Raw genomic sequence first — 25,666 nt, forward strand, 5'->3', positions numbered from 1 at the left:
TCAGGCCTAAAATGAAGCTTTCTATATATCAACATAGCCTTTAAATGTTGGTGCGGTACTGCATTAAAGGAAAATGTTATAAAAATGATTTATAGATGGTACATCACACCTGTGAAACTGGCAAAAATGTATAAAACATGTAATAAGTGTTGGAAATGTAAAGAAAAAGAAGGAACATTTTATCATATGTGGTGGGACTGTAAGAAGGTGAAGGGCTTCTGGGAAATGATATATAATGAGATGAAAAAGATGTTGAAATATACGTTTGTTAAGAAACCAGAGGCTTTTCTTTTAGGAATAGTAGGAAATGAAATAAATAGAATGGACTGTAAACTTTTCCAATATGCAGTAACAGCAGCGAGAATATTATTGGCCCAAAGATGGAAACAGGAACAACTGCCGACACTCAAAGAATGGAGAATGAAACTGATGGAGTATGCTGAACTGGACAAACTAACAGGAAAGATCAGATATATACGAGATCAAAAGTTCATTGAAGACTGGGGAAAATTTTCAGACTATCTGAAATGTGTATGTGATGAGCAAATAACGCTAGTGGGATTTCAAGAAGTTCTGTAAATGATAGAGGACTATTGTATTGATGAAAACTAAGTGTGTGAAGGTTTATAAAATGCAATATAAAATTAGGAAATGCGTATTTAAAAATTTGAATAATGGATGATTGTCAGAGAGGTTGAAGGAAGTCTAAAAGAGAAAATATGTGATAAATTTAGATTGGATACTATAAATGTATGTTGGAAAATTTAATAAAAAAATTTTAAAAAAAAATGTTACAGAAAGGTAGCCGTGTTGGTCTGCCATAGTCAAAACAAAAAAAAATTTTTCTTTCCAGTAGCACCTTAAAGACCAACTAAGTTAGTTCTTGGTATGAGCTTTCGTGTGCATGCACACTTCGTCAGATACGTATCTGACGAAGTGTGCATGCACACGAAAGCTCATACCAAGAACTAACTTAGTTGGTCTTTAAGGTGCTACTGGAAAGAAAAAAAATTTTTTGTTTTAAAAAAAAATGTTGGTGCGTATTGCTACAGTAAACCAGGATATCAAAATTATATGCCAGGCATGAGAATGTTCAAGGCAGCAGTTGTAAAAGCATGCAGAAACAGAAATGTCATTCACATTGCTCTGAATGTACATCAAGCTTCCATGTTTTATTCAAAACGTGTATGTGTACCAAACATAATGAAACAGTTAGAGTATTTTTCTTATAAAACTTATAAAATAATTAAATAGTACACTTTATACTTTGCGCTTCTTTTTTTTTACACCATAATCCATACTTCTATGTAACACTATTTTGCTGTTGCTGCCACTTACTTGGGAAGCAAGTGAGAAAATAAAAAGAGGGGGGAGCTATGCATTAATAAATTAATATTTTTACATCAAATAATAAAAAATGACACATTTTTAGAACAAAAGTTTGCCGGGGGAGGAAAATGTCCCCTAGAAAGTATAAGTTTACAACGTTCAATATTCAAGACATGGAGAATTTAGAAGCCAAGATATGGTTCCAATAATCATTTCTTAAGCATATCACAGAGAAGACATGTATTTTGTTTTGTTTCATTTAAGCATTTGCAAAAGCAACTTCTATTTTTAACTGACCACTGTCTGCATTGGTGCTGATGGGGCTACTTTTAGTTTGGATCAGTGAAACTGAACTACATTCATCAAATGAAACTGTGGAATTGAGTGGAAACAGAGGGAAATGTCGTTTTTAGCCATTCCTCAGAAAATGTCATTAGGTTACAATCTTTCTTTAGTTGTCTCAGTTTTGGCAAAGAGAGAGAGAGGTGATAGCTTGGTCCTCCAAATGTTTGCAGTTTGGGCATCCAAGATATTGTGTGCCCTGGTTCCATTGGATTCTGAGCATACAAATGTCAGCACCACTGCAAAAAAATAATAATTGTGTTGGTGTTTGATTATTCTGGGCTAGCTACCCAGAACAAATAACACAGATCATAGGCTTGGGTCCCACATGAACAAAGGCACATGTTCATGCAGAAGGCATCAATAGCTTTCCCCTATTTACAAACTGTGCATTGGCTCCAGGAGGCCAGAAAACCCTCCAGAGTGGCATTTTACATGAGGGAACATGGTGGAGTGGCAAGGAGAAAATAAATGACTCAATTTGCAAAAAACATTGTATTGTACTGGCACATCAGTCAGTGAATTGAATCAAGCAATTTGTTCTTATCTACTGACTTTATAATCTAAAAACAACCATATTAATTTAGAACCCTGTTTGAATTCACCAAGATTAATTTTGCAATTTCAGAGTTTCCAGAAACTGCTTTATGAATTTCATGCAGACCATTTATACTTTTCTGGCAACAGCTGAGTTTTCTTTCTAGGTGTAATGTCTGGAAACTCAAGTTTTGCAGGTGAAAGACCTAGTTTCTGCAAGTTCTCCAAAAGTTGTGAGTGTTCAAAACTGAACTCTAAATTAGCATATTCTGGATGCCGATGGGATTCTGGGATTCTGGTGATCATTTGTTTCAGCACTGGGTAACAGCAAATGTGTGGCTTTCATGAGTTACTTGAAGAATAAAATGCTAGTCTGCTTCATACTACATAGCAATGCGCTAAATGAAGATGCTCTAAAGAAAAGTCCCGTTTTGTTCTCTTGGATGGGCATCTCAAGGAGTGCCTGCCTCTCAAGTGGTTAGTAAACCATGACTGAGTTACTAATCAAAGTGAAATGGGGAACAAAATAAAACTAAAATTCTACCATGAGATAAGCCTTGCTTTCCCAGCAGCAAGTGAAATAGAAAAGCACCTTTTATCTTGATAGTGCAGTAATTGTGCTTACTGTGAATAACATAATGCCTATGTTATGTACAGCAACACATTATCTCAGCAGCCACCAAAGTAATTTCTCTGGAGTTGTTTTCTGCTTGTTTTGAAAGGCTATGCTAACTAACATTGAAATAGCCAACATATCTCTTGGTATTACAATGATATTGCCTCTTTGCAGGTTCTGTGTGCATACCACTGAGCAGAATATGAGCACCATACTGACTGTGCTACTCCACTTTGGAGATCAGATATGACCATTAACAGAGTAGGGTTAATGACAAATAGAAAGAAGGCTAAAAGTTGCCTCCATCTGCTAGCATTCAAAAATACCCTGTTTGGAAAAAGTCCAGTCCTTGTGTACTAATCCTTGGTTAAAAGCTGTACTATAGAACACCTTGTTCTACAGTACCCAAGTCTCTTCCATTGGTCATTTGTGGTTCTGGAAGACCTTCTAGAAAAGTTTGCCATCGTCTTGCAAGGGAGGCTCTTGCCATTGAAGTGATTCCATTCACATCAGTTCTTCCGTGTGCACGATTTGCAGCACTGCTTGCCGTAAAATTTGTGATTGCAGACACCATGCTGGGGGACCAGATGGCACCAAGTGAAGAAGTCCACACAAGAAGGATCATCTGCAATGGTGAAATTCCAGACAAGAATATTTAGTATTTTGCAGTATGTCTCAGGAACACTGAAGCTCAGGGACACTTCATGCACCTGGACTGGTTGATGACATGTACATCTAATCGCTCCCATGAGTGCTCTGTTCATGTGATCTGCATTAACACTGAAGACTCGGGATTGCAGAAAAGCTTCAGTCAGTATACAAGACTCATGGCATGCCTGGATCATGGATACTTACCTGTAAATTTCTGCTAGCTTTCTTTTCAGAAGGAATACAAGTCATGCAAATATGAGCTGAATGCTCCTATTAGCTGGTTCATTTCATACATGTAAGCCGCCTCCAAGGACTTATGCATTTTTTGTCTGAGAATGTCAAGAGCTGTAGGGCAGGGGATGGGTTTCTTACCAAAAAAAACCAAACCACCAAAATGCAGATACCTGAAAACACCTATAAGGAGAATCTCTTGTTCAGCACATCTCATGCCCAAGAAAGTCAGCCAAAGAAATCTCTTTCACATATATGCGAATTAAGTTTTGGTAATAGTATTGAGTTTGATCCAGAATGAGACTGTTGCACTTAGTTCCCGTGGGACTTAAGTCATGACTGACTTTACAGATTCAGTTCAATGGGCCCTAACCCCTAAGGTTAAAAAGGAATGTGGCTCTCAGTGTGAAAAAATAGTCCCCACTCCAGCCACAGAACATCTGCTTAGAGACATGCTGCTTAATGTGCTGGACACATTGTGCTATGCTTGTTACATGAAGTTCTCCTGTACACCAATCTATTCAATAGCTTTCTCCTCTCTCCGCATGGAATATGCAGCCACAGCATACTATCTGTTAGAGTAGTCCATATGTCATGGAGCACACTGGGAGGGAAGCAAACTGACAACTGTCTATGAGGTGCAGGAGGATTTCAGATTATGTATTTATTTTTACTTCATTCTTGAGCCAAAAGTCCCCTAGAGCAACTTACAGATAAAAAGAAAAACAAGCCAATGCCTGCCCCTCTTGCTCCCAATCTAAAGGACATGACACAAAAGGAAATAGTGATGAGGATGAGGAGGAGGAGGAAAATATGCAAACTGAGACATCAGTAAGTGCATTGCAGAGTGCCTGGCTGAAAGAGAGGGTGGAGAAAGAGAAGGAGAAAAGAGTCCTTCCATGCACTGAAAGTATAGCCCAAATTCTCCAAAAAAGAAACAGCACCCCCCTTTTTTTAGACTATCATTTTGAAAAAGCAAAGATCAGTTGGCTTAAAATATTGCATAGCTGAAGCATTCTGTAGTTGGGCTGCAACTGATTAATGCTTTACCTAAAAGTGAATAGCAATGAATCATGTTGCTACTCTAGAAATACATTCCTTAACGGTTTAAATTGCAGCATTAAAGCAACATAAGTGAAACTTGGGAAAGATTTACTGCTGAGTTCAGCTATTATTGGAACATGGGAAATCCTTCCAGTTTGCCCTCAAAACTAGTAGTTCATAGTACAGGAAATTGACATGGCTTTTAATCCGCATCCTTTTTATTTCAGATGAAAGGCTTAAAACTGATGGCACAGAAGAGACTCTTCTCATTTGTATAAAATCACTCACATCTTGACATAATACACAGGCTGTCAGCTATTGGCCCAAAGATCTCCTGTGACATGAATAGGTCAGTGGCAGAAAGAGGCTTGACTACTACAGATTTCCCTTGTCAAGGCTTTGGTCGCAGGATAATCCATAAATTATTGGTCAAAGTCATGGTTCCAGTAAGGACCACATGAGCCTGCCCCAGAAGGCTAGGTATTGGAGACAAAAACAATCAATTATCTTGCCAACAGGGATGTAAGAATACATCCTTTTCAGTTTTGCCCTGTATTCATTGCACACAACACCATTTCCATTCCACTTAAGTTCTTCCTCCAAAACCTATGTTATTCATCTCACCATCTGATGTGGCAAAATTACTTAATTTATGTAATTTTTATAATTAGTCATATTGCTGTTACATTATTCCACCCCATTCATTTCATTGCAAAGAAAACACATTGCAAATGATTGGGGGGCAGTAACCAGTTATGTATCATTTGCAGTCTAAAAGCAACAATGAAGGCAAATACTGTTTGTATTCACTGGACTGATTTCCATTCCAGACATGGAACAAATAAGTGAAAATAGGTAGTTTCCTATTTCTATGTCTGTCGGAATTATCCAACATCTCTACTTATCCAAAACTGTTTTCATTAAGGGCTCCTCCAGACTTCCTTCTGTACCATGTTTCTAGGCATAGATCCATAGTTTAAAACTCCATGTCTGAGCCCCTTTGTCTCCCCCCCCCCAAATCCCTGCTGGCACTTTCCTCAAGAGAACCCATTATTTACCCTTTAATCAGCACAAACAGCAATCTGTTGAAAATCTGCATTGCCATTTGTTCTGATTCAGCAGTAAAGAACAGGTTTTCCTGCTATCTACCAGCCATCTTACTCACGTAAGTCTGCCTTCTTACATACATCTGACCCAAGAGGTGCCACTGGCTGTCAGCTTCCGCCTCCTTCATTTCTGTGTTGCCATTAAGTAGGAAGAAGGATCAGAGCAAAACAAGAATTAGTTAGCTCTACCTGTTTCTTGCTCCACCTACTGTTGGCCTCTCTGCCTTTCAGCCCCACCAGCCACCACTGAGCTTTGAGTTACAGTACCCTGCTGAGTGATGGAAATGAGGAGAGGGGGAAATGAACAGAGGAGCAGACCCAGCTTGTCTAGGGAAGCATGTTAACTCTCCCTGAAAGGCTCATTTCTTTCTCATGATCTCTCCCCAATGACTCACAGGGCTGGAACTATGTGGTGGGTAATTGAGAGTGATTGGCTTCAATACAGTTCCAGCACAGCTGGTTGTGTTCGCTGGTGGAGACAGAGACTTACAGCACGGTGAAGAAATAATTGATCTCCAGAGCCTGAAGACCTAGTTACAATAAAGTCAGAAGGACTTCTACAGCTGCAGGGAGGGGGAAGGGAAGAGACTGGAGTGAAATGAGTAACAGACACTGGACAAGAAATCCAGTTAGGGGAAGAGAAATGGAAAAAATACCGTCTCAGGACAGAAAGTGGATATTATTATTGGTATTAATTGGGCAAAAATAAAGGTGGATGAAACTAGACCCAGGAACCTCTTGGAATGATCCATTCCTGGAAGTTCAAGGAGGGGAGGAGATCTACACACACACCAAAAAACCTCTGGAACTCAGCAAAAATAAGTTGTTATGTTTGTGGGGTTTTTTATAAAAATGGTAGGAATAAATAAGGAAGCAGTAATTTCAGGCTAGGATTTATTCTTTCATCCCTTTTGACTATCCAAGATACAGTTGATTCTAATGATTTAGGTCTACCTCACAGATGAAAACGACTCACTTTATGACTTGTGGAGGGACTCCAACTCTGTAACAGGACACGGGCTTTTTGTGCAGATGGTCGCAGGTTCAATCCTTTGCATCTCCATTTAAAATAACAAGGTAGCAGGTCTTGGGAGAGACCTCTGTCTGCATCCTTGGAGAGCTGCTGTGAGTGGCAGTTGGTGCCCATTGGGAGTGGCGGGGTGGAAGGCAGAGAGACCAACAGCATGTAGAGCCAGAGCCAATGACAGACAGAGCCAAATAATTCTTGGTTTGCCCCCACCCTCCTAGCTACTTAATGGCAATACAGAGACCAGGAAGGGGAAAGAGGACAGCCAGTACCATCTCCTGGACTGGATGTAAGTAAGCAGGCGGGTGCCAGGGCAGGGTGGCTGATGTCAAGTGGAGCAGTATCCCATTTGCTAATGTCTCCCTTGGTCATTGCTGCTCAGAGTAGATGACACTGGGTTAGGTGGACAGTCTTATCAGGAATAAGGAAACTTCCCATGAGGCCTGCGTGGAATAGACCACCATAGACAGGTGATGCCTAGTTCTGCAGGTCTTCCATATGTTTTTACCCATATTTTGCCAACTACTCAGGCAGAATTGTCTTGTCAAACAATTCAACCATTCAGTTCTCACTGGCCTTTATGTATCAGCTCTCAGAAAGGGGCAAAGCTTGGGAGATCTAGTCTGCTACACATTTACTTTAAACAGTGGGACAGTCTTTACCTTTCTTCTCAGGCGCAAGGCAGAAATTAGTATTGCAGGCTCTTGACATTGCGGGCTTCTGTTGAGGCAGGCAGCCCACAGCTGGTTGACCCTGACGAAGGCACTGGACAGTCCGTGTCTGCACTCCTCCACCGCATGTCACCGTGCACTGTAAGTGACAGAAAGGATAAGAGATTTTACTTCCATTAGGGCCTCCAGAGCTCCAAGCATTGAATTCCTTTCCATTTACACTTCTTCCACATGAATCTTTCTATGCAAAGCCATCAAAGGAGTATATGCATTTGACACTTGATCCCTGAAAGGCTGAGGGAAAAACCCAAGGGTGGTAGCAAGGAGTAGGGTCTTTTCAGTGTTACAACCTGCATTGTAGAACTTTCTCCCTGGATAGGTTTACACATTTGAGTCTGTATTTCTAATCAGGCTGTGCACTGGATCCACCTAAATCCCAGATCTCAAAATAAATCAGGCCAACTTGGGTTGACCAGGGATTTGATTGGGTTGGGCTAAGGCTGCTTCAGGTCATACTGGGTCAACCCCCCCCCCCCTTTGAGCAACCTAAGGCTGTCAAAGGCTGGCAGCGAGGAGAATGGGAGAAGAAGGATATATGTAGGCAGTCTGCAAGTTTCTCCTTCCCCAACTCCTGACTGCTTGTTTAATCAGGGTTTAAAACATTAATTAAATGCTGTGCAAGACCCCTTGCCACTTGGCTTTGAATAATCCCTCAGGATGGCTAAGAGGTATTAGGAATTTGCCAGCTATCCTTCTCAAAGGGGAGGGGACCCAGTGTGGTTGAAATATCCTGATTTTATTTTCAAGAAACCCCACTATCCATGAAGATCATGTCCCCACGACACTTTCATCTGATTATGAAGCTTAAGGTTCAAAAGCTGCATGTATATGCTATCAAATAAATGCTTGTCTTAGGGATATGGGACTGACAAAGTAAGCAAGTTCCAAAATACAGAAGCTTGTTTGAGAGACTGTGGAAACAAACACAGACTGATCCAGTAATCAATCACACTATTTAAGGAATTCCAGACAATCTCTGTAGATCCCCAAGGACATTGTGCATAAAGATTTGTAATGGTTCAACCACAGTGCAGCCCTCTGAAGATTGGTATGGAAAAGAGGGTGGAATGCAACATAGCTGCTGCAGCAGAAACATTGTTATATAAAGCACTTATCGGTTTCCAGACAAATGAATCATTTATACCAAAATGGTGCTGTTGATTCTCCTCTTCTTCCTTAAGTGATGTACAAATCACAGTGACACTGTCAATGGACAGGAAGACAAGGAAGAAGAACAGGTCCAGGGGCCAAATGCAGCCTCTAGACCAGGGGTCAGCAACCTTTTTCAGTCGTGGGCCGGTCTACTGTCCCTCAGACCATGTGGTGGGCTGGACTATATTTTGGGGGAAAATATGAACGAATTCCTATGCTCCACAAATAACCCAGAGATGCATTTTAAATAAAAGGACACATTCTACTCATGTAAAAACACGCTGGTTCCCGGACCATCCGCGGGCAGGATTTAGAAGGCGATTGGGCCGCATCCGGCCCCCGGGCCTTCGGTTGCCTACCCCTGCTCTAGACCTTTATCTGTGGCCCTTGCGACTCTCCTGAGGCACATTCCCCATTAGCCCTGCTTTGCTTGAGTGTTTTTGCCTGACAGGAATGTGCTCTTCTACTCTGAGAATGCTTCCTTGCTTGCCTGGATGGAGGATAGAAAGAGATGTGCAAGTCTGAAGAAACTAGTCTACTGTGCAAAGGCAAAATATGCATTTTTTTGTTTGCCTGATTTGCCTCTGCCACACCCACCATTGTCATTTGGCCCCCAGAAGGTTGCCCAGAGGGAGATGTGGCCCTCAGGCTTAAAAAGTTCCTTTTCCCTAAACTAGAGAAAGGGAAGCACTTGGTGATAACAAACATTATGAAACATGGTAGAAATGACTGGTTTAGATCTCCATATGAAACCTCTTCTCTCACCTGTTGCCAAGGTGAAGAATACCACCCTGGCACCCTGTGGTATAAATGGTGCAGAGAACATGCTCCTCTGTTGCAGCCTTCCTCCAGTTCAATATTTGGCTTCATAAGGTTTCGGCAACGTCGCTGTGGGAAGGTGATGAGTTTGCCACTGATACTTTTCTCACTGCACTGCATTTCTCGCCGCTTCACACCTGGGCCACAGGTGGCAGAGCACTATGGGTAGGAAAGGGAGAATGTGTCAATTTCAGTTTCTGTCCTTTTCTCATTTTTCCAGACAAATTTTCTCCATATCAATTTGCATTTTAGAAAATAAAAACGTCCTCATAAAACTCATCAGTGTTTTAGTATGAAATTCTTCTAATATACACTTTGCTGTATGCACTTTTGCCTAATATTTTGCAAGCAATTTCCCCTAATAGAATGCATTTTTATATGTTATTTTTCAGTAATATATGCATTTATAAGCACACTTTACACAAGTATATACATTTTTATATACAGGCATGCCTCACTTTATTGCACTTTGCATTTTTTACAAATTGAAGGACTGGAGGAGCAACAGCTGCTGCTGCTGCTGGGTTGGTGGTGAGGCTGCAGGACCCTATTCCCCCACATGCTCCTGCAGCTCCTTACGAGAATGTGGGTGCAGCAACAGGAAGCCCAACCATTTCCAGGGGAAGGAAGTTCCCCACCCTGCTTCCCCTCTTCTGGCCATCGCAGTGGAACTGGCTAGGACTAAAGCCCACCCACTTCTGTAGCCAGAGAGGCCTGGGGGAAGGCTAAGCATGTTTTCTCAGGGTAGCCATCAAGCTACTTATTTTAAGAAACTGTCACAGCCACCCCAACCTTCAGCAACCACCACCCTGATCCATCAGCAGCCATCAACGCTGAGGCATGACCTTCTGTGAGCAAGGCTCAGATGATGGTTAGGAATTTTTAGCCATAAAGTATGTGTTAATCAAGGTATGTACATTTTTTAAAACAACAACAACATAATGGTATTTCACACAGCATAATCTAAACATAATTTTAATACACACTGGGAAACAAACAATTTGTGTGTGTGTGTGTGTGTGTGACTCACTTTATTGCAGTACTAACTTTATTGTTGCAGTTGGAAACTGAACCTACAATATCTCTGAGGTAAGCATGTGCATTCCTTGGATGCATAAATGCACTGCAAAATGTGAAGAAGTGTGAATTTTGAAGGATGTCTTGTTTAGGTCTGCATGTTGTTTTGGAAAATGTGGACTTGGAAACTTTGCCTTTAAATACAAACTAAATCAAATGCCCCACCACCACCACTATTCCTAACAGGGGACAACAAAGTACACACAGAAAATTTATTTAAAAGATACTGACTGGATAATGGAGTTTCATTTAGAGAGTTAAGCTCAAAATAGTGCCTATTGGCACAATGGCAACCTTCAGGTCTTCCTCTGATGCCCACAAAGCCATTAAGTCCACTATTCTCTTGGCCATGAGGTGGTGAGTGTGGCTAGCTTTTCCTCCCTTGAAATATACACAGAGAGCTGAAGGAAAACGTCTTTCAGCATTTTGTGCATTTTGAAGGTCAGAAGGTGGCCCTTGGGCTGAAAAAAATAAATGGTTATACATCCCTGCCATAGGTCCATATGCCCCACAGTGGGTAGGCCTGCATCAACTGTCTCCCCTCACAGCTCCAAGGAAGGAGACAAACTTCTCTTCATAAAGTCCAGCGACAAAGGGGAATTATTAACTTTTGCATTATTAACAACAGATATTGTCTGACCAACGAAGCCTGACACTCCTTTGAATATATCATCATTTGATTTTCAAATATCACCCTCTGGCTATCTAAGTCCTGTAGAGCATGTTGGTTGTCGTACCTCACTCCAAGCAGAAATCACCCATTGTAGACGATCATTTTTGGGGCACCGTTCCAACACACACGTCTGCTGCATTTCTGGCTTTGTTTGACTGCTGCACATGTTATCCGGCAGGATTTTCAGTGTGGAAGGCCCTACACTTTTGCAGACGACATCACGTTTTGCAAGTCCTCTTCCACAAGTTTTGGAACACTTCATGGGAATTTGAGAAAGTTGGATATTAAAGACTTTAAATAGACACTACTATGCCCCATGGGGTCACAAAGAGTCAGACACAACTAAATGACTAAACAACAAGAAATGCCAAAGTAGGACAACAAACAAAATGGTTCTCAACCCCATCCTGGAATTCACTGTGGAATTCAAGGCAGTATTCATGTGGTTCTAGGCTGGTGGTGGCCCATCCCACAGTATGTTGGCTCCATCAAGTGCCTTTGGACAATGCTCAGGTAATTCATTTAATTGTCATCTTCCGGGGCATGTCAGCAACCAACATGTTTGGGTAATGGCTAGGGCCCCAGTGCCATGTGACATCACACCACTGACACCGGCCCTTGACTCTCTTCTTAAAACAAACAAATAAAAACACCACCAAACTCTCTTACCAGTCATGATTTGGATTGGTTGTTACCTGCCCCCCCCCCCCGAAATGTCTCAGAAGTTGGTCATTGTCTTCTGTTTGGGGAAAAAGTGGTTGCCATATAGAATCAGCAGCACCACTACAGCAAGCCCCCAAGGGGTCCTAACATACTCTTAGGAGACTCATATTTGGATGACACTGTGCCAAGGGTCACTGGCCTCACCCTTCAGGAACCTAAACCCAATCCAAATTAGGAAAGGGAAGTAAAGGAAACTGCTGTTGCTAGCCATTTCTCAATGGGTGAAACTGTGACACACCATTCTAGATTGCTCTCTCTAATTAGGCAGGAGTAAAACTAATTAGTGTAAATTACATAAATTTTGACTAAATGTTATGAGATAAAATAATGATGAAAGCTGTTTGGCTGTCCTTCACCGGAGATGTTTAAGCAAAGGTTGGGCAGCCGTGTGCCAGGGAAGAATGTAATTGAATCCTGCATTGAATAGGGTGGGGATACATTAGACGGCCTCCACAATCCTACTACTACTAGTAGTATTACCACTACAACCCAGTACTACTATTATGTAGGCAACATGATCAGGAAAAAATAAATGCATCCATTTTCCATAATGTTTGTTGAACAAAGTCTTTTTTCTTGTGATCTCACAGCTACAATGTAATCCTTAGATTAGAAGAAGAAGAGTTTGGATTTGATATCCTGCTTTATCACTACCCGAAGGAGTCTCAAAGGAGCTAACATTCTCATTTCCCTTCCTCCCCCACAACAAACACTCTGTGAGGTGAGTGGGGCTGAGAGACTTCAGAGGAGTGTGACTAGCCCAAGGTCACCCAGCAGCTGCATGTGGAGGAGTGGAGACACGAACCTGGTTCCCCAGAATATGAATCTACCGCTCTTAACCGCTACACCAAACTGGCTCTTAGAATGCTTTTGCACCAGCACATTCACTTAAATAAAAAATTGTGATATGTCTCCCTTGGCAACATTACAAGTATATGTGTTTCACTTCAGAATAAAATCTCTCAGACACCCCACATCTTTCTGAAGCAGGGGTGTGTGCATATATTGGAATTTGCCTGAGGCCCTAAGCTACCAACTCTACTTTTAAGTGCAGGGCTTTTTAAACAACAATAAAAAACTGTACCAGGATTTTCAGCTGCTTGGAATGATACCTTATCAAAAAGAAGAAGACATCAGTCATCCTGGATTTATCCATAATCATGTTACACTGGACGCCTGATTAGTGGGGGGTGGGGGTTAATGTATGCAAATTGATGAGATAAGAAATATCTTTCCCTAAATGCCTCTTTGCTCTACTCCAGCTGAACATCTTAAGCCAGAGGTGGGCAACTTGAGGATCAGGAGCTGAATGCAACCCTCCATCCTTCTATCTAGACCTCAGTATTCTCACAAGACCACATGTCTCAATGCTTTGCACCCTGAGTGTTGTTTCCCCCCCTGGTTGGAATATGTCATTGAACTCTGACAATGCCTCCTGCTTGTCTGTACTGTACTCCATTAGATGGAGCATAGAGAGGCTGTGACAGAGTGTGTAGAAAGAGGCCTACAGTACAAAAGCACATTTGCGCTTGTTGCTCCTCTCCCTTTTGCCTCTGGCCTCACCCACCACTGGCATGTGCACTGACCTCATCCACATCACCAGTGGCAGACTCTGAATGCTCACATTTCAGGGGTGCCCTGTGCGATGCTAAAATTCAGCACCCTACCACCTCTCGTGCTCTGTTCTACATCATTATTGTGGAGCCACTTGCGGAGCGGCACCCAGTGCAGCCAAACCAGCTGGGCTATCCTAAAACCACCTCTGACAACATGAAAGCAGGTCACATATGTAGGAGCACTACTTCATAGCTTCTCTAGACATGATTCCATGCTTGCTGGTCCAGGAATTAAGATCAATTTTCAGAGACCTTGCTTTTGGTGCTGTCTTGGGAGATTTGATGAGAAAGCAAACAAGCCCACCAGAGGGTCAAAGAACAGAGCCCTTTTGCAAGCAGCACCCTGCTGTTCTTTGAAGATCCGGGTTTCGGATATTTAAAAAGCACCATGCTGTTTGCAAAAAGGGATTTTGAACATCCCAGCACTGTCCCAACAATCAGGATACTGAAATGCACAGACTTCACCCATCTGTCAAATTTGGCCTGGCAGGAGTCAAGAAATAAAGGTCTGGTCTCCAGCCATAAAAGGTTCCCCACTAACTAATGTTAGGTCTTCCCTTATGGCGAATGAATACCAGTTACTATGGGACAGCAGTGGAGAGGGCTACTGCCTTCATTGCTCTTCTGGTGAGTTTCATGGAAGCATCTTCTTGGCCACTGTTAGAAACAGGATGCTAAAGAAGATGGAGATCCAGCAGGGCTCTTATTATGTTCTTACCTATAATAAATACAGTGCAAAATAATGCTAGCCTTTTCTTTTCATTACCTGAGACCACGGGCCAGGACTCCACTCCGGTGGACAGTCTTGATGGTTACATGCCTGGATTTGTGCTGGTGTGGTTACTGGGCAGAGAGCATGGGCCACAATGTCCTCCTTCTGAAAAGCCTTTTTCTGGACACACTGGATTGGACGACTTTGTTGCCCTCCACCACAAGACTGGCTGCAAACACTCCATTCACCTGCTGACCAACTTCAAGAAAGAATGCATGTGTTGACTAGATAGCCAAGAATCAGACAATGAGCGCAAAACAAAGGAGACATTTCTATATCAGCTATGATTATAGCTACTAGGGGGTTCACATGTTATATTCAATGAGTGTACAATCTGTCTACTTGTGTACACAAACAGTTGAGCTGGATACTCATACAATTATTCACCTGAAACGTTCAATGAATGTAAAATCTGCGCACCTGTGAACACAAGAATGGAGCTGTACTCAAGTACACTTGTACTCAAATCAACAAGTGTACACTCTTCCACATAAACACTTGTACATGCATAGAGACAGATTGTACCTTTCTTCAGTGAACTACTAAACTGTTCCATCAAGGAACCAGAAAGCAGCAGCAATCCCCTATACATTCATTGTTTGGAGTACTTAAATGGAATGCTACAGCCTCAAAGGATGTTGATATACAACATTATGAGAAAAACTATAATGGCAGGAAAGATAGAAATACATATATTTTCTCTGATCCTCAGTTGGAGTATTATAAGTAGTCATATTTCTCCCCAGTAGAAGGATTATCAAAAACATGTTGGGCAGTTAACATTTCTGATTAAACTTGAGGTAATTCCCATCAGATTGGGGTTGATCTCTCTCCCTCCCTCTCTCTCTCCCTCTCTCTCTCTCTCTCTCCATATATTACTGCTTTTCACACACCTTCTGCCACACACACTTTCTCCTCCTTCCTCTTTTGCTTTGAAATTTAACCCCATTTGTATAATTCCTGATTCACAGGCTATATCTAATTTGAACAAATCTGAAAGTAACATTGGCCATTGTTCAGTCTTCTAGGAATGGCAGGTCCTCCCCAGACCAAATTTGGTTCAGTAGCCAACTGGTAGCCATTGCAATTCATTTGGAAATGATATTATATGCTCATGGTAGGCGGCTGCACTTAGCAGCCTGACCACTACATCCTGCATTAGCTGCAGCTTTCGAACCACCCTTGAGTGGAGCACTTTGCATTAACTGAATCTTGAGGCTACCAATGCATGAGTCACTGTGGCTAGTCTATCGCTGACCTGTGTTTGAGTATCATCAAGTGAACATTAAAAACATGAGTCTCCCTTGGTCTAAATCCAGCATAACAGCCACTATACCACAAAGGCTCTCACCAATCTCAACTCATCTTTCAAATAAAGGAAGAAAGAAATATCTTGCTAAATTAAACCATCCTGTAATTAGAGTATGGAAGATTTAGAAGCTACCAACTAGCAGATGAATTTCCTCACAATGGGAGGAAAGCTCCCATTGGCAGCTGTGGGAGCTTTGTTTTCTTTGCGACTAGCAGGTACATGGTCTGAGACATTGAAACTGGTAGTGTGGAAGGCAGAGTGATCAAGAGTTGGTGGAGCCAGAGCTAAAGGCAAACTCAACATTTAGGATCCACACACCCATCTTCAAAGTGCACACAGAGTTTCCCGTCAGAGTCGAGGCATGCAATGATGATAGCTACTTGTGTGGCTTTTTCTGGCGATTAAAATAAATGCTATGTTTTAGAAGTTGCCAGCCACAATTAAAAGGCAAATACAAACAAACCGGAGAAAGCTGAAGGAAACGTAATGGAAGACTTTTCTGTCTGCAAGAAGTAGAGCCCATGGGTACAGAAATAACACTTGGCAGAAGATTAGTCACATGCAAAACAGATTGTTTGGTGTGGGGAGGTTACTTCAAATTAGTTTTCAGACAATGTTGGGGCTCAAGGCTAGGCAATGAAATTGCAGAAGCTGTCACACGATATGTTACTCCAATTAAACTTTATCTCTGCCTTCTTGTGGTTCTGCTATAATTTCCTTTCCGATCTTATGCAGTATATTTGTGTGGTGATATATCATCATCATCATCAGGGAGGGAAACACCCACAGACTTCTGCATAAGATTCTACTCCGTGGGTGAAAAATTATGGTTTATGTAAAACTTATTAAATTGTGCACTGGACAAATTGAATTGCACAGCAAATAGGTGCATATTTGCATATGCTGATGCAGCACCCCTGCCCCGGGGGCCAGGCCTTCATAAAAGGAAAAGACACGATAACGTCAACTTTATTGAATTTAGGTGTCGGTAAACCTTGGCATAGGCATTGGGTGTGTATTCCTCTCAGCTCCCGCTGGGGGTCTGAGACATGTCAGGGTCAGTTAGGGGAAGGTGGAACCAACAGAAAACACTTGTTTATGCAGCTGGTCCCACCCCAAATTGCTGAGGGGAGCTGTATGGCACTTCTGTCATGTGCTTTGGACAGAGACTCCCCTCATGACCCCTCTAATGGGTTACCCTGTTATCGCTGCCTCAGGAAGCGAGTGAGTCATCACTTCACCTCAACTTCAGATGTCAGACTAAAGGATTCCACCCAAGGCCTAAACCGCCAAAGTTGTGACAATTGCTATGGGAAAAGCAAAACATGCAGAGCAGGGAAAATTCCTTCCCAGCTCTGAAGACACAACCATCATACAACCATAGCAATGCCCACATTTCTAATAGCACAGAAGAATACAGAAGTGCCTAGAAACCAATGAGTTTTTATTGACATTTTAATAATGTTTTAATGGATGCTGTTATGGATACCAATGCAGTATATTTTCATTTGCTCCTCTGAATTGGACAGATTTGGTTAACAGATGAGCTTCCCCATCTGTGGTTCCCTTTCTTTCTTATATCCCTTTCACTAAGAAGGTAACTCTATAAATGGCTTAAATATTGGGAAGATATAATCTTTACTAACAGAAGCAGTATCTCTCTAAATACCAGATGCTGAGAAAAAATAAAGAAAGAAGATGCTTATCACATTCATGCACAAATATGAGCTACCACAGGCATCTGGCTGGCTGCTGTTGGAAACAGGATGAAGAATTGGTAGAACTTTTTTTTCATTAAAACAATTTTTATGTGATTCACATTTGAAAACAGACAGCATACCTGTCTTTCATCTTCTTTGTTCTTTAACCTTGGGTCCCCAGAGGTTATTGGACTACAACTCCCATCATCCATCTATGTTGGCTAAGCTGGCTGGGGATAATGGGAGTTGTAGTCCAACAACACCTGGAGATCCAAGGCTAAAGAGCACTGCTCTAGGCTAAACACACTTACTTTCATTCACATTGCCTTTTGGCTCCATTATTCTGGCTGTTCTTCCCTACTTATTGTCCCACAATTGTAGTTGTTCCCCCAGCAACTCTTAGAGTATCCTATACTCAATCCCATACTCAAACCATACTAATCTCCAAGGCACTGGGATGTTCATAGCAGTGTTCACATGCTACTTTCAGTGAGTACGTACAGTCTACATACCTGTGTGCACAAATAATTGAGATGTACACTCACACAGTTATTTACATGTAACAGTCACCAAGTGCATAGTATGTGTACCAATTAACAAACATAAACACTTCCACACAAACACTTGTACATGTGTAGAGACACCTTGTATCTGTGTTCAGTGTAACATGTGAACAAGCCTATTGTCTCCTGCTATTTGCACTTATAGGCTTTGTCCAGGTTGGGGGGTGGAAGCAGAATTGAGCTGGAATGGGCCTACTTTGATCCTGTTGCAATTTGAGGAAGGGTTCAAATAATTGCCCCATCCCTAGTCCCATACAAATCAAACTCTTCCAAGTTTTATAGAAGAGGGTTTGGAATCATCTGTCTAGGAAGCAAAATAGGTTTATTCCACAGATTTGTGAATTTAGACTCGAACACAAAGACCCATAAAAGAAATAGGAAGGGATGATAAATTCAGAATACATACTAGGCTGGGCAAGGATTTGCATTGCATATCTTTGTCTCCGTCAAGGGCTTTGTGCTTGGGCCACAGAAAGAGGCATTGACACGGACACGATGATCTTGTAAACATACAGCTTTCGCTATCAAGTGCCCTATGGAGAAAACCAAGAGAAATAAAAAAAGATGTAGGAGAGAGAGAAGTTATTGTAGAAATGAAAAAGTAACTGAACATAGCACTGTAGTTCATCAGGCAATTTGCCTCTCAACCTTTCCCCGCCCCCATCACTGGCATGTGGGCCCCAGAAGGTTCTCTATGAGGGAATGTGACCTCAGATGAAAATGCCACCACCTTGAGCTCTAATAAATAAATTGGCATGACTAGCTTAGGTCTTAATTTCAAAAGATCTACTCTGAGTAGTACTAATGTTGGATGCAAGCCTTAGTGTTATTAATGTTACAAAGCATTCTTACTGGTTTTAAAACATGAGTCAGAGGAATTCTCACAACGTGTGTTAATATTTTTCAGTATAATTTTAAATGTTGCATAGTTACAATTAATTTGAAGGTTTTGAAGGAATTGGACCATTGAATAAGGTTTTTGAGGTTTTGTTAAAAAAGAAGGGGAGCCTGTATTGGATTATTTAATGCATGGGAGGGGGGGAATGACTAAACAATAATGTACTGTAGCTTTCTTGAAGATGGCAGGAAAAAGAAGGGGAATAGGGTCACAGGGAGGAGACACTATCTCAAGCAAGTTTATCTTTGGAAACAATTAAGGCATGAATTCAGATCTTTTTGAAGAAAAGATATGATCAGAAATGTAAGAAGATGGATAAGAAACGTGAGATGGCAAGAAAGAGAAGGAAAAAGGAAAGAATGGGGTTTAAAAATCTAGATAGCACAAGGCCTGAAATAATGGAGAATATAAAAGGAAAATATTGGGAAAATTGATTCATGAAATGGCAGACAAAATATGAAAAAGTCATGGAAAATAAAGACAATGAAGAAAATTAGGGAGAGATAATAGAGAATAAGTAACAGAAACCTTTGTGATAGTGCTTAGAGCAGTGCTGTATTAACAATGGCTATCCTATACCATTCCCTTTATGTGCCAGGCAAAAATGTTTGTTTTTAACTATTTATGGTCTTTTTGCATGGTTGGGATGTTTTAATGTAGTTTTTTGTGTGTTAGTTTGTTGAGTTGGTATGACAAAAATGGGGCTGATAAATGAAAGAAGAAGAAGAAGAAGAAGTAGTAGTTAAGAATTGATGAAATGTGACCTAATAATACAGTGGAATTGCACTAATACAAACTTATCTCTCCTCTGTCTAGGGTTTTTTTCTCACCCTCTGAGCTGATGGGGGTCATGGGGGCACAGATATGGGGGAGAGAAGGAGGAAAGCCCCACTGAGCTAGAAGGATTTGTTATGCTGACACTTGCAAGCACAATTATTTAATTGAATCCAGCCCCTTATGCTTTCTTTATTTTAAATTGCAAAATACTTTGTGTTTAGTAGGTATGGAAAGTCTAATATATATGTAAATATAAATAAAAGCAACAAATTAATAACACAAAGACCTATAAACAACAACAGACTAAAGAAAGGGAAATCAGAAGCAATAATGTATTGTGCACATTCAATCAACTGAAATTCAGTTTATCAACCAGGATTCCTGAAATCAGAAGCCCCTACTCAAATGTATTATTCAATATTAAAAAAATAATAATGCTGGAAACTATATTTCATGACTTTTTGACATATTCATTGAATTCAGACTTTTGTAGTAAGTTACTCACCCCCACCACACGTAGCTGAGCAATCTGACTGCACTGTTACCCATGAGTAGCTGTGTCTCTTTGTGAATATCTTGTTCTCATTTATAATCTTAGAGAAGGTATACTGCCAAGCAATGCCAGGATTGTTGCCTTGTAAAAGGATCTAGACAGCATGGAGAGAGAAATACGTTATTAAGAATGAAGAGAAAAGAAAGGTTAAGGCTGCAGTCTCAGGCAAGCTTACCTGGGTGAAAGCCCAGCTGAATACCACAAGATTTACCAGGAAGCAGATGCCTTTAAGACTGTGCCTAAAATATACAGTTAGAGATATAATAGAATCATCCTGATCTGCTGTGGTTCTGGACACTGATGTGTATCTGAAGATCCTTACCTGCAAAGGGTACCCAGGTAAGTCCCATATATTAATCATTTTCATAGGAGATTCCTTTCACACTAAAGAGAAAAGTACACACACACACCAGGACTTCTTCCATTTGCTAGAGTGGGAATGAGCACCAACTTTCAGTTGAAGAAGGAACAGTCCAGTTTACCACCACAGTGACAACTCGACCTTTATGTAACCCTCATCATGAGGATTTAGCATGAATAAAAGGAGATAATGCAATGTATTGCTCTGGACTCCTGGGAGGAAGGGTGGAATACATGCATAAGAAAGAAAGAAACTCAGGTCCCCTAGCTCATAAGTCCTCAATACTGTACAGTCAAAATGAGAGAGAGAGAGAGAGAGAGAGAGAGAGAGAGAGAGAGAGAGAGAGAGAAGAAAAGTCTGTCTTTTCCATCATAGGCCATTTAATTTTACACTGTTGCTGATTCTGAACAGGCCAATGGCCAATTACTAAAAACCATCTGCTTCAGTTCAGATAACTACTAACTCAAGGAAGGCTTGCTGTTGGAGGTAAATTCTATTGTACCCTGCAGAAGCAGTTTCTGAGACTTTGGCTGCATTAATTCAAAAGATGGAATAAATAAAACAAGGTTCATGAAGGCTTACAAGGAATTCTATTTTTCATTTGAACTAGGAATGTGCAGATCCCTATGTCAGCATGCATAATGGTTAGAGTGTTTGACTAGGACCTGGGAGAGCAGGGTTCAAATCCCCACTTGGCCATGAAGCTCACTGGGTGACCTTGGGCCAGTCACCATCTCGTAGACTAACCTACCTCACTTACCCAGGAGTAAATCCCATTGAACTCAATAGGGGCTTACTTTTGAGTAGTTTAGGACTGCAACGTCTCTACAAGTATGCAGGGTGGCCCAGATTCAATCTCCAGCATCTTCAGGTAAGGAAGGATTCCTGTCTGAAACCCTGGTGAGCTAATGTGGTGTCCTCCATACACTGAACTCCCAATTCTCATCAGCCCCAGCTGAAATTCCCAATGGAGAGAGACAGTGGCAGTTTAGTAGACAATACTGAGCTATGTAAACCAATAGTCTGATTCAGTATAAGTCAGTGCCCTATGTTAGGAACATAGAAAGATGCATTATATGCCAAGTTAGACCATTGGTCCATCTACAGTGTCCATCTATTGTCTACATTGACTGACAATGGCTCTCCAGTATTTCAGGCAAGGTTCTCAACCATCCCTACCTGGAGATGCTGGGGACTGAACCTGAGGCCTTCTGCATGCAAAACACATGCTCCACCACTGAGCTACAGCCCTTCCCTGTGTATTCCCTATGTGTTATTATATATCTGTGGAGGCTCCACATGCATTTTGGAATCATGGGTAACTTCTCCATTTTAACAAAGCCTGAAGGGTATTGTGGTGGCTTGCCAATATCAAACCAGTCCTGCTTGGATTAAATCTATGAATGGATATGGAATCTAAATTGGAGCAGGTGTGGGGAAAGGCTTATGAAAAATCAGCAGTAAAGGTTACATAAAAATAAATCCCAAGAACATACAATTAACGTTTTTCAAGGCAGAGAAGTGGATATTAGCTCTTCAGAAAATGTACACCTAGGAGAATAGGTAAAGGAGAGAAGCAATGAGCTATGATAGTGAAAAACAGTAAAATAAATTTGCATATTCAGTCAATTAACACCGAACATGTGAAAGTTCTGGGTAGCTTACTATTATTTACTGTTGTTATAGAAAAGTGTGCCTGTTGTGAGGAGGGAGAGGAGACAGAGAAGAGGATGATATATTTTCCAGTCCCATTAGCCAGATTCTATTTCAGTCCACAAATTCTGGTAGAGATCCAAACCGGAAATATATGGCTTAGTCCAGATATATATATATCCAGCAAAACTAATAGCTTGGCTCTCTGCTTTATTGCAAGACCCAGGGTTGAGGAAACACCTAATATCAGGCAAATGTAAAATAATGTATGAGATTTTATGGAGACCAGGGGTATAATCAGCCTCCCTTTTGCACCACCCAGACAGACAGCAAGCACATGCGCATTGTGCACATGTGCAAGAGAGAGAGAGAAAGAGAAGAAATTGTAAGAAGTTGCAATGATACACAGATACTACCATCACGGAATTGGACCTTAGACCTAATGCAATCCCCTGATCTGCAATGCAGGATGCAATTACAGCATCCCTGACAGATGGCTGTCCAGATTCTGCTTAAATATCTCCAGTAAAGGAGAGCTCACCACCTCCTGAGGCAGACAGTTGTTCAACAGTTCTTATTATTAGAAAGTTTCTCCTAATGTTTAGCTGAGATATGCTATTGGTTCTAGTCCTGCTCTTTAAAACAAGCAGAACATGCCTACTCCATTATCTGTGTGAGAGTCCTTCTGATATTTGAATATCATTATCACACCCCTCCTTATTATTCTCTTCTCCAGGCTAAATGTACCCAATTCTTTCAACCATTTCTCAATGGACTTAGTTTGCTGACCACTGACCATCCCAGTCACCCTCTTCTGGACACCACTCCATTTTGTCAATGTCTTCCTGAGTCCATTACCAACTGTGCATCCTTCCTTCATCCTTTTACCTTTGGATCATCTTTCCTTAGCTTTCCTACCCATCCACTATCTCTTCCCAGTCCTCAGCCATCCCATCCAAGCTGACAACTTTCATTTCCCTCACAGAACTAGATAGCAAACTATTTGCTCCTCTGAGTAACTGAGCATTTCCTGCCACCAAACTACCTCAGCTAATCAGCAAGAAAGAATTCGCTGCCACTAGTGGAATACAATTACACTCCTCTTAAAAGTAAGGCATATATCTAGTGTGAATGTGCTATGAACCAAATAGCAAATCCTGCATAAACTTAAACTGAATGTGGGAACCTTGAGGTATGCAAGAAAAGTGTACATTTTGGAGAGAAGCCCCACCTACACACACAGCACACAAGTACATGACCATAACAATGGCTACAGAAATAGGCGGCATATGTCCCTTACATACAAAATTAAAATATATTACATGTCCCCTACTGCTCACTGCAATATCTCTGGTAATGTGCAAGTGCTACACTTGATCAGGGCTGACTTCAACTTATGGCATGCTCTTAAGCCACAATCTTACAGCCATGATTGTTGGGGCTGTTGGGTGTGAGATCCTGACAACATCCGGAGGGCCACAGGATCCCCATTTCTTATATAGACAGTGAATCAAGCACTGCATAGCTGCAGAGTAAATAGTCTAATCTTACAATACCATATAATATTTATTTAAGGATACTATTTATTTTCCATTATCAAGGCAGAGCTATTCTCAGCTTGTCATTTTTCAAAGTGACAAGAACTTGTAGAATATAAAACATTATCTCTTCCTAGAATAGTGTCAAGCATTCACTTAGAAAGCTTTTCCATGGGAATCCAATATCTGAAGTCAGTGAGCAGCAGCATATTATTAAAACTACAAATTTGGAAAGACCTCCAGTGCTTCAGTCTACTTAACTGGACACATTCCAGAGACTTCCCTGCCAATTGGCGTTTGCTCCCAAATTTACAGCTGGCAAACAACCTCCTTAAACATTTCCAGGTCTTCCACAGAACTGTTTAATGTCTACCTTTAACACACCAACCACCTGACTTCAGACACGACACTCAGCAGCTTTGACCGCAGGGCGCAGAGTTATAAAATTTACAACTTTGTACGTTGAAAAAAACACAAGCTCAATGGCTAATATCTGCCAGAACTATTCAGAAGAGCAAAACTTTTGCTTAGGGCATAAAAAATTGAAACAATGGACAAATTGAACTCTCTTTCACAAACAGCCCTTTTCTTTTCCTGTAAATTTTTATTTCAAAGTAAAAACAATAAATATTCTTAACCAGCTGCGCATCTATTTCTCTGTCTTGGTTTTCCTTCCTTCCCTTGGCTATTACTGATGTGCAAATGACTATGTACATTTGTGGATCATTGAAGCAATTCCTTGTAAATGTACATCAACATTTCCTTTAGGTCATCAAACTTCCTAGGGTGATTTTAGGCTGTAAACATGCATCTGGCAATTAGTACTAACTTGCAATTAATTACCTTGAATTACATTCAATGGATGTTTTAAAGATTTGCTCAGCCAGCAAATATGGAATGGCACGTAAAAGGTAAAGGTAAAGGACCCCTGGATGGTTAAGTCTAGTCAAAGGCGACTATGGGGTTGTGGCAGTCATCTCACTTTCAGGCTGAGGGAACTGGTGTTTGTCCACTGACAGCTTTCTGGGTCATGTGGTCAGCATAACCAAACCGCTTCTGGTGCAATGAACACTGTGACGGAAACCGGAGCGCATGGAAATGCCATTTACCTTCCCGCCACAGCGGTACCTATTTATCTACTAGCACTGGTGTGCTTTTGAACTGCTAGGTTGGCAGGAGCTGGGACAGAGAAACGGGAGCTCACCCCATTGCAGGGATTCAAACTGCCAACCTTTTGATTGGGAAGCCCAAGAGGCTCAGTGGTTTAGACCACAGCACCACCCGCATCATGTACCAACTGTTTGGGTCTGCATAAAGTAACACTGTGGTTATAGATTCATAAAGCAGAATCATAAAGTTGGGAGGGATCTCAAAAGTCATGGAAGAGGCTGGGAACAAAACTAGAATTAGTTGCTTCTGCCTATCATTGACTCTGGCTCCATCTACTGCTGGCCATCTTGCCTTTTGCTTTAACCACTACAAGTGAGCACCAGCCGCTAATATTTAATACAGGAAGTCTAATGCTACAGTATCCTGATAGGTGGCTATTCAGCCTCTACTTAACATCCTCTAATGAAGTAGAGTAAATTACCTCCTGAGCCAATCTGCTCCACTGTCAAACAGTTCATACAAGCAGGATGTTCATCAATTTGTTTAACCTCTTCTCCAGTTTAAACATACCCAACTCTTTCAACCATTTCTCATAGGATTTTGTTTCTAGAGAACTCACTATCTTGGTCACCCTCTTCTGGACACTGATCCAGAAGCCACACTCTGGAGCAACAGAAAGTGTGTGTGTGTGTGTGTGTGTGTGTGTGTGTGTGTATCAGCTCCTTCCTAGAACAAACTCCAGAAGGAGGATAAGG

General features: G+C 41.3%; 1 protein-coding gene across 3 annotated transcripts in view; it reads right to left on the reverse strand.

Moving 5' to 3' along the window:
* Positions 1 to 1,168: 1,168 nt before the first annotated feature.
* ADAMTS18 (ADAM metallopeptidase with thrombospondin type 1 motif 18) overlaps positions 1,169 to 25,666 on the reverse strand; it is a 96,839-nt gene continuing 72,341 nt past the window's right edge. For all 3 annotated transcript variants that reach the window (XM_083629819.1, XM_083629818.1, XM_083629817.1), the window contains exons 17-23: positions 20,202 to 20,343; positions 18,428 to 18,554; positions 14,441 to 14,645; positions 11,400 to 11,591; positions 9,532 to 9,744; positions 7,546 to 7,693; positions 1,169 to 3,449 (exon numbers count right to left, since the gene is read on the reverse strand). In XM_083629819.1, coding sequence (XP_083485945.1) covers positions 3,334 to 3,449; positions 7,546 to 7,693; positions 9,532 to 9,744; positions 11,400 to 11,591; positions 14,441 to 14,645; positions 18,428 to 18,554; positions 20,202 to 20,343 — 1,143 coding nt within the window. In that variant the 3' untranslated portion in view covers positions 1,169 to 3,333. The remainder of the gene's footprint in view (positions 3,450 to 7,545; positions 7,694 to 9,531; positions 9,745 to 11,399; positions 11,592 to 14,440; positions 14,646 to 18,427; positions 18,555 to 20,201; positions 20,344 to 25,666) is intronic.

The sequence above is a fragment of the Podarcis filfolensis genome (genome assembly GCF_964270895.1).
Source record: "Podarcis filfolensis genome assembly, chromosome: 8".
Lineage (NCBI taxonomy): Eukaryota > Metazoa > Chordata > Lepidosauria > Squamata > Lacertidae > Podarcis > Podarcis filfolensis.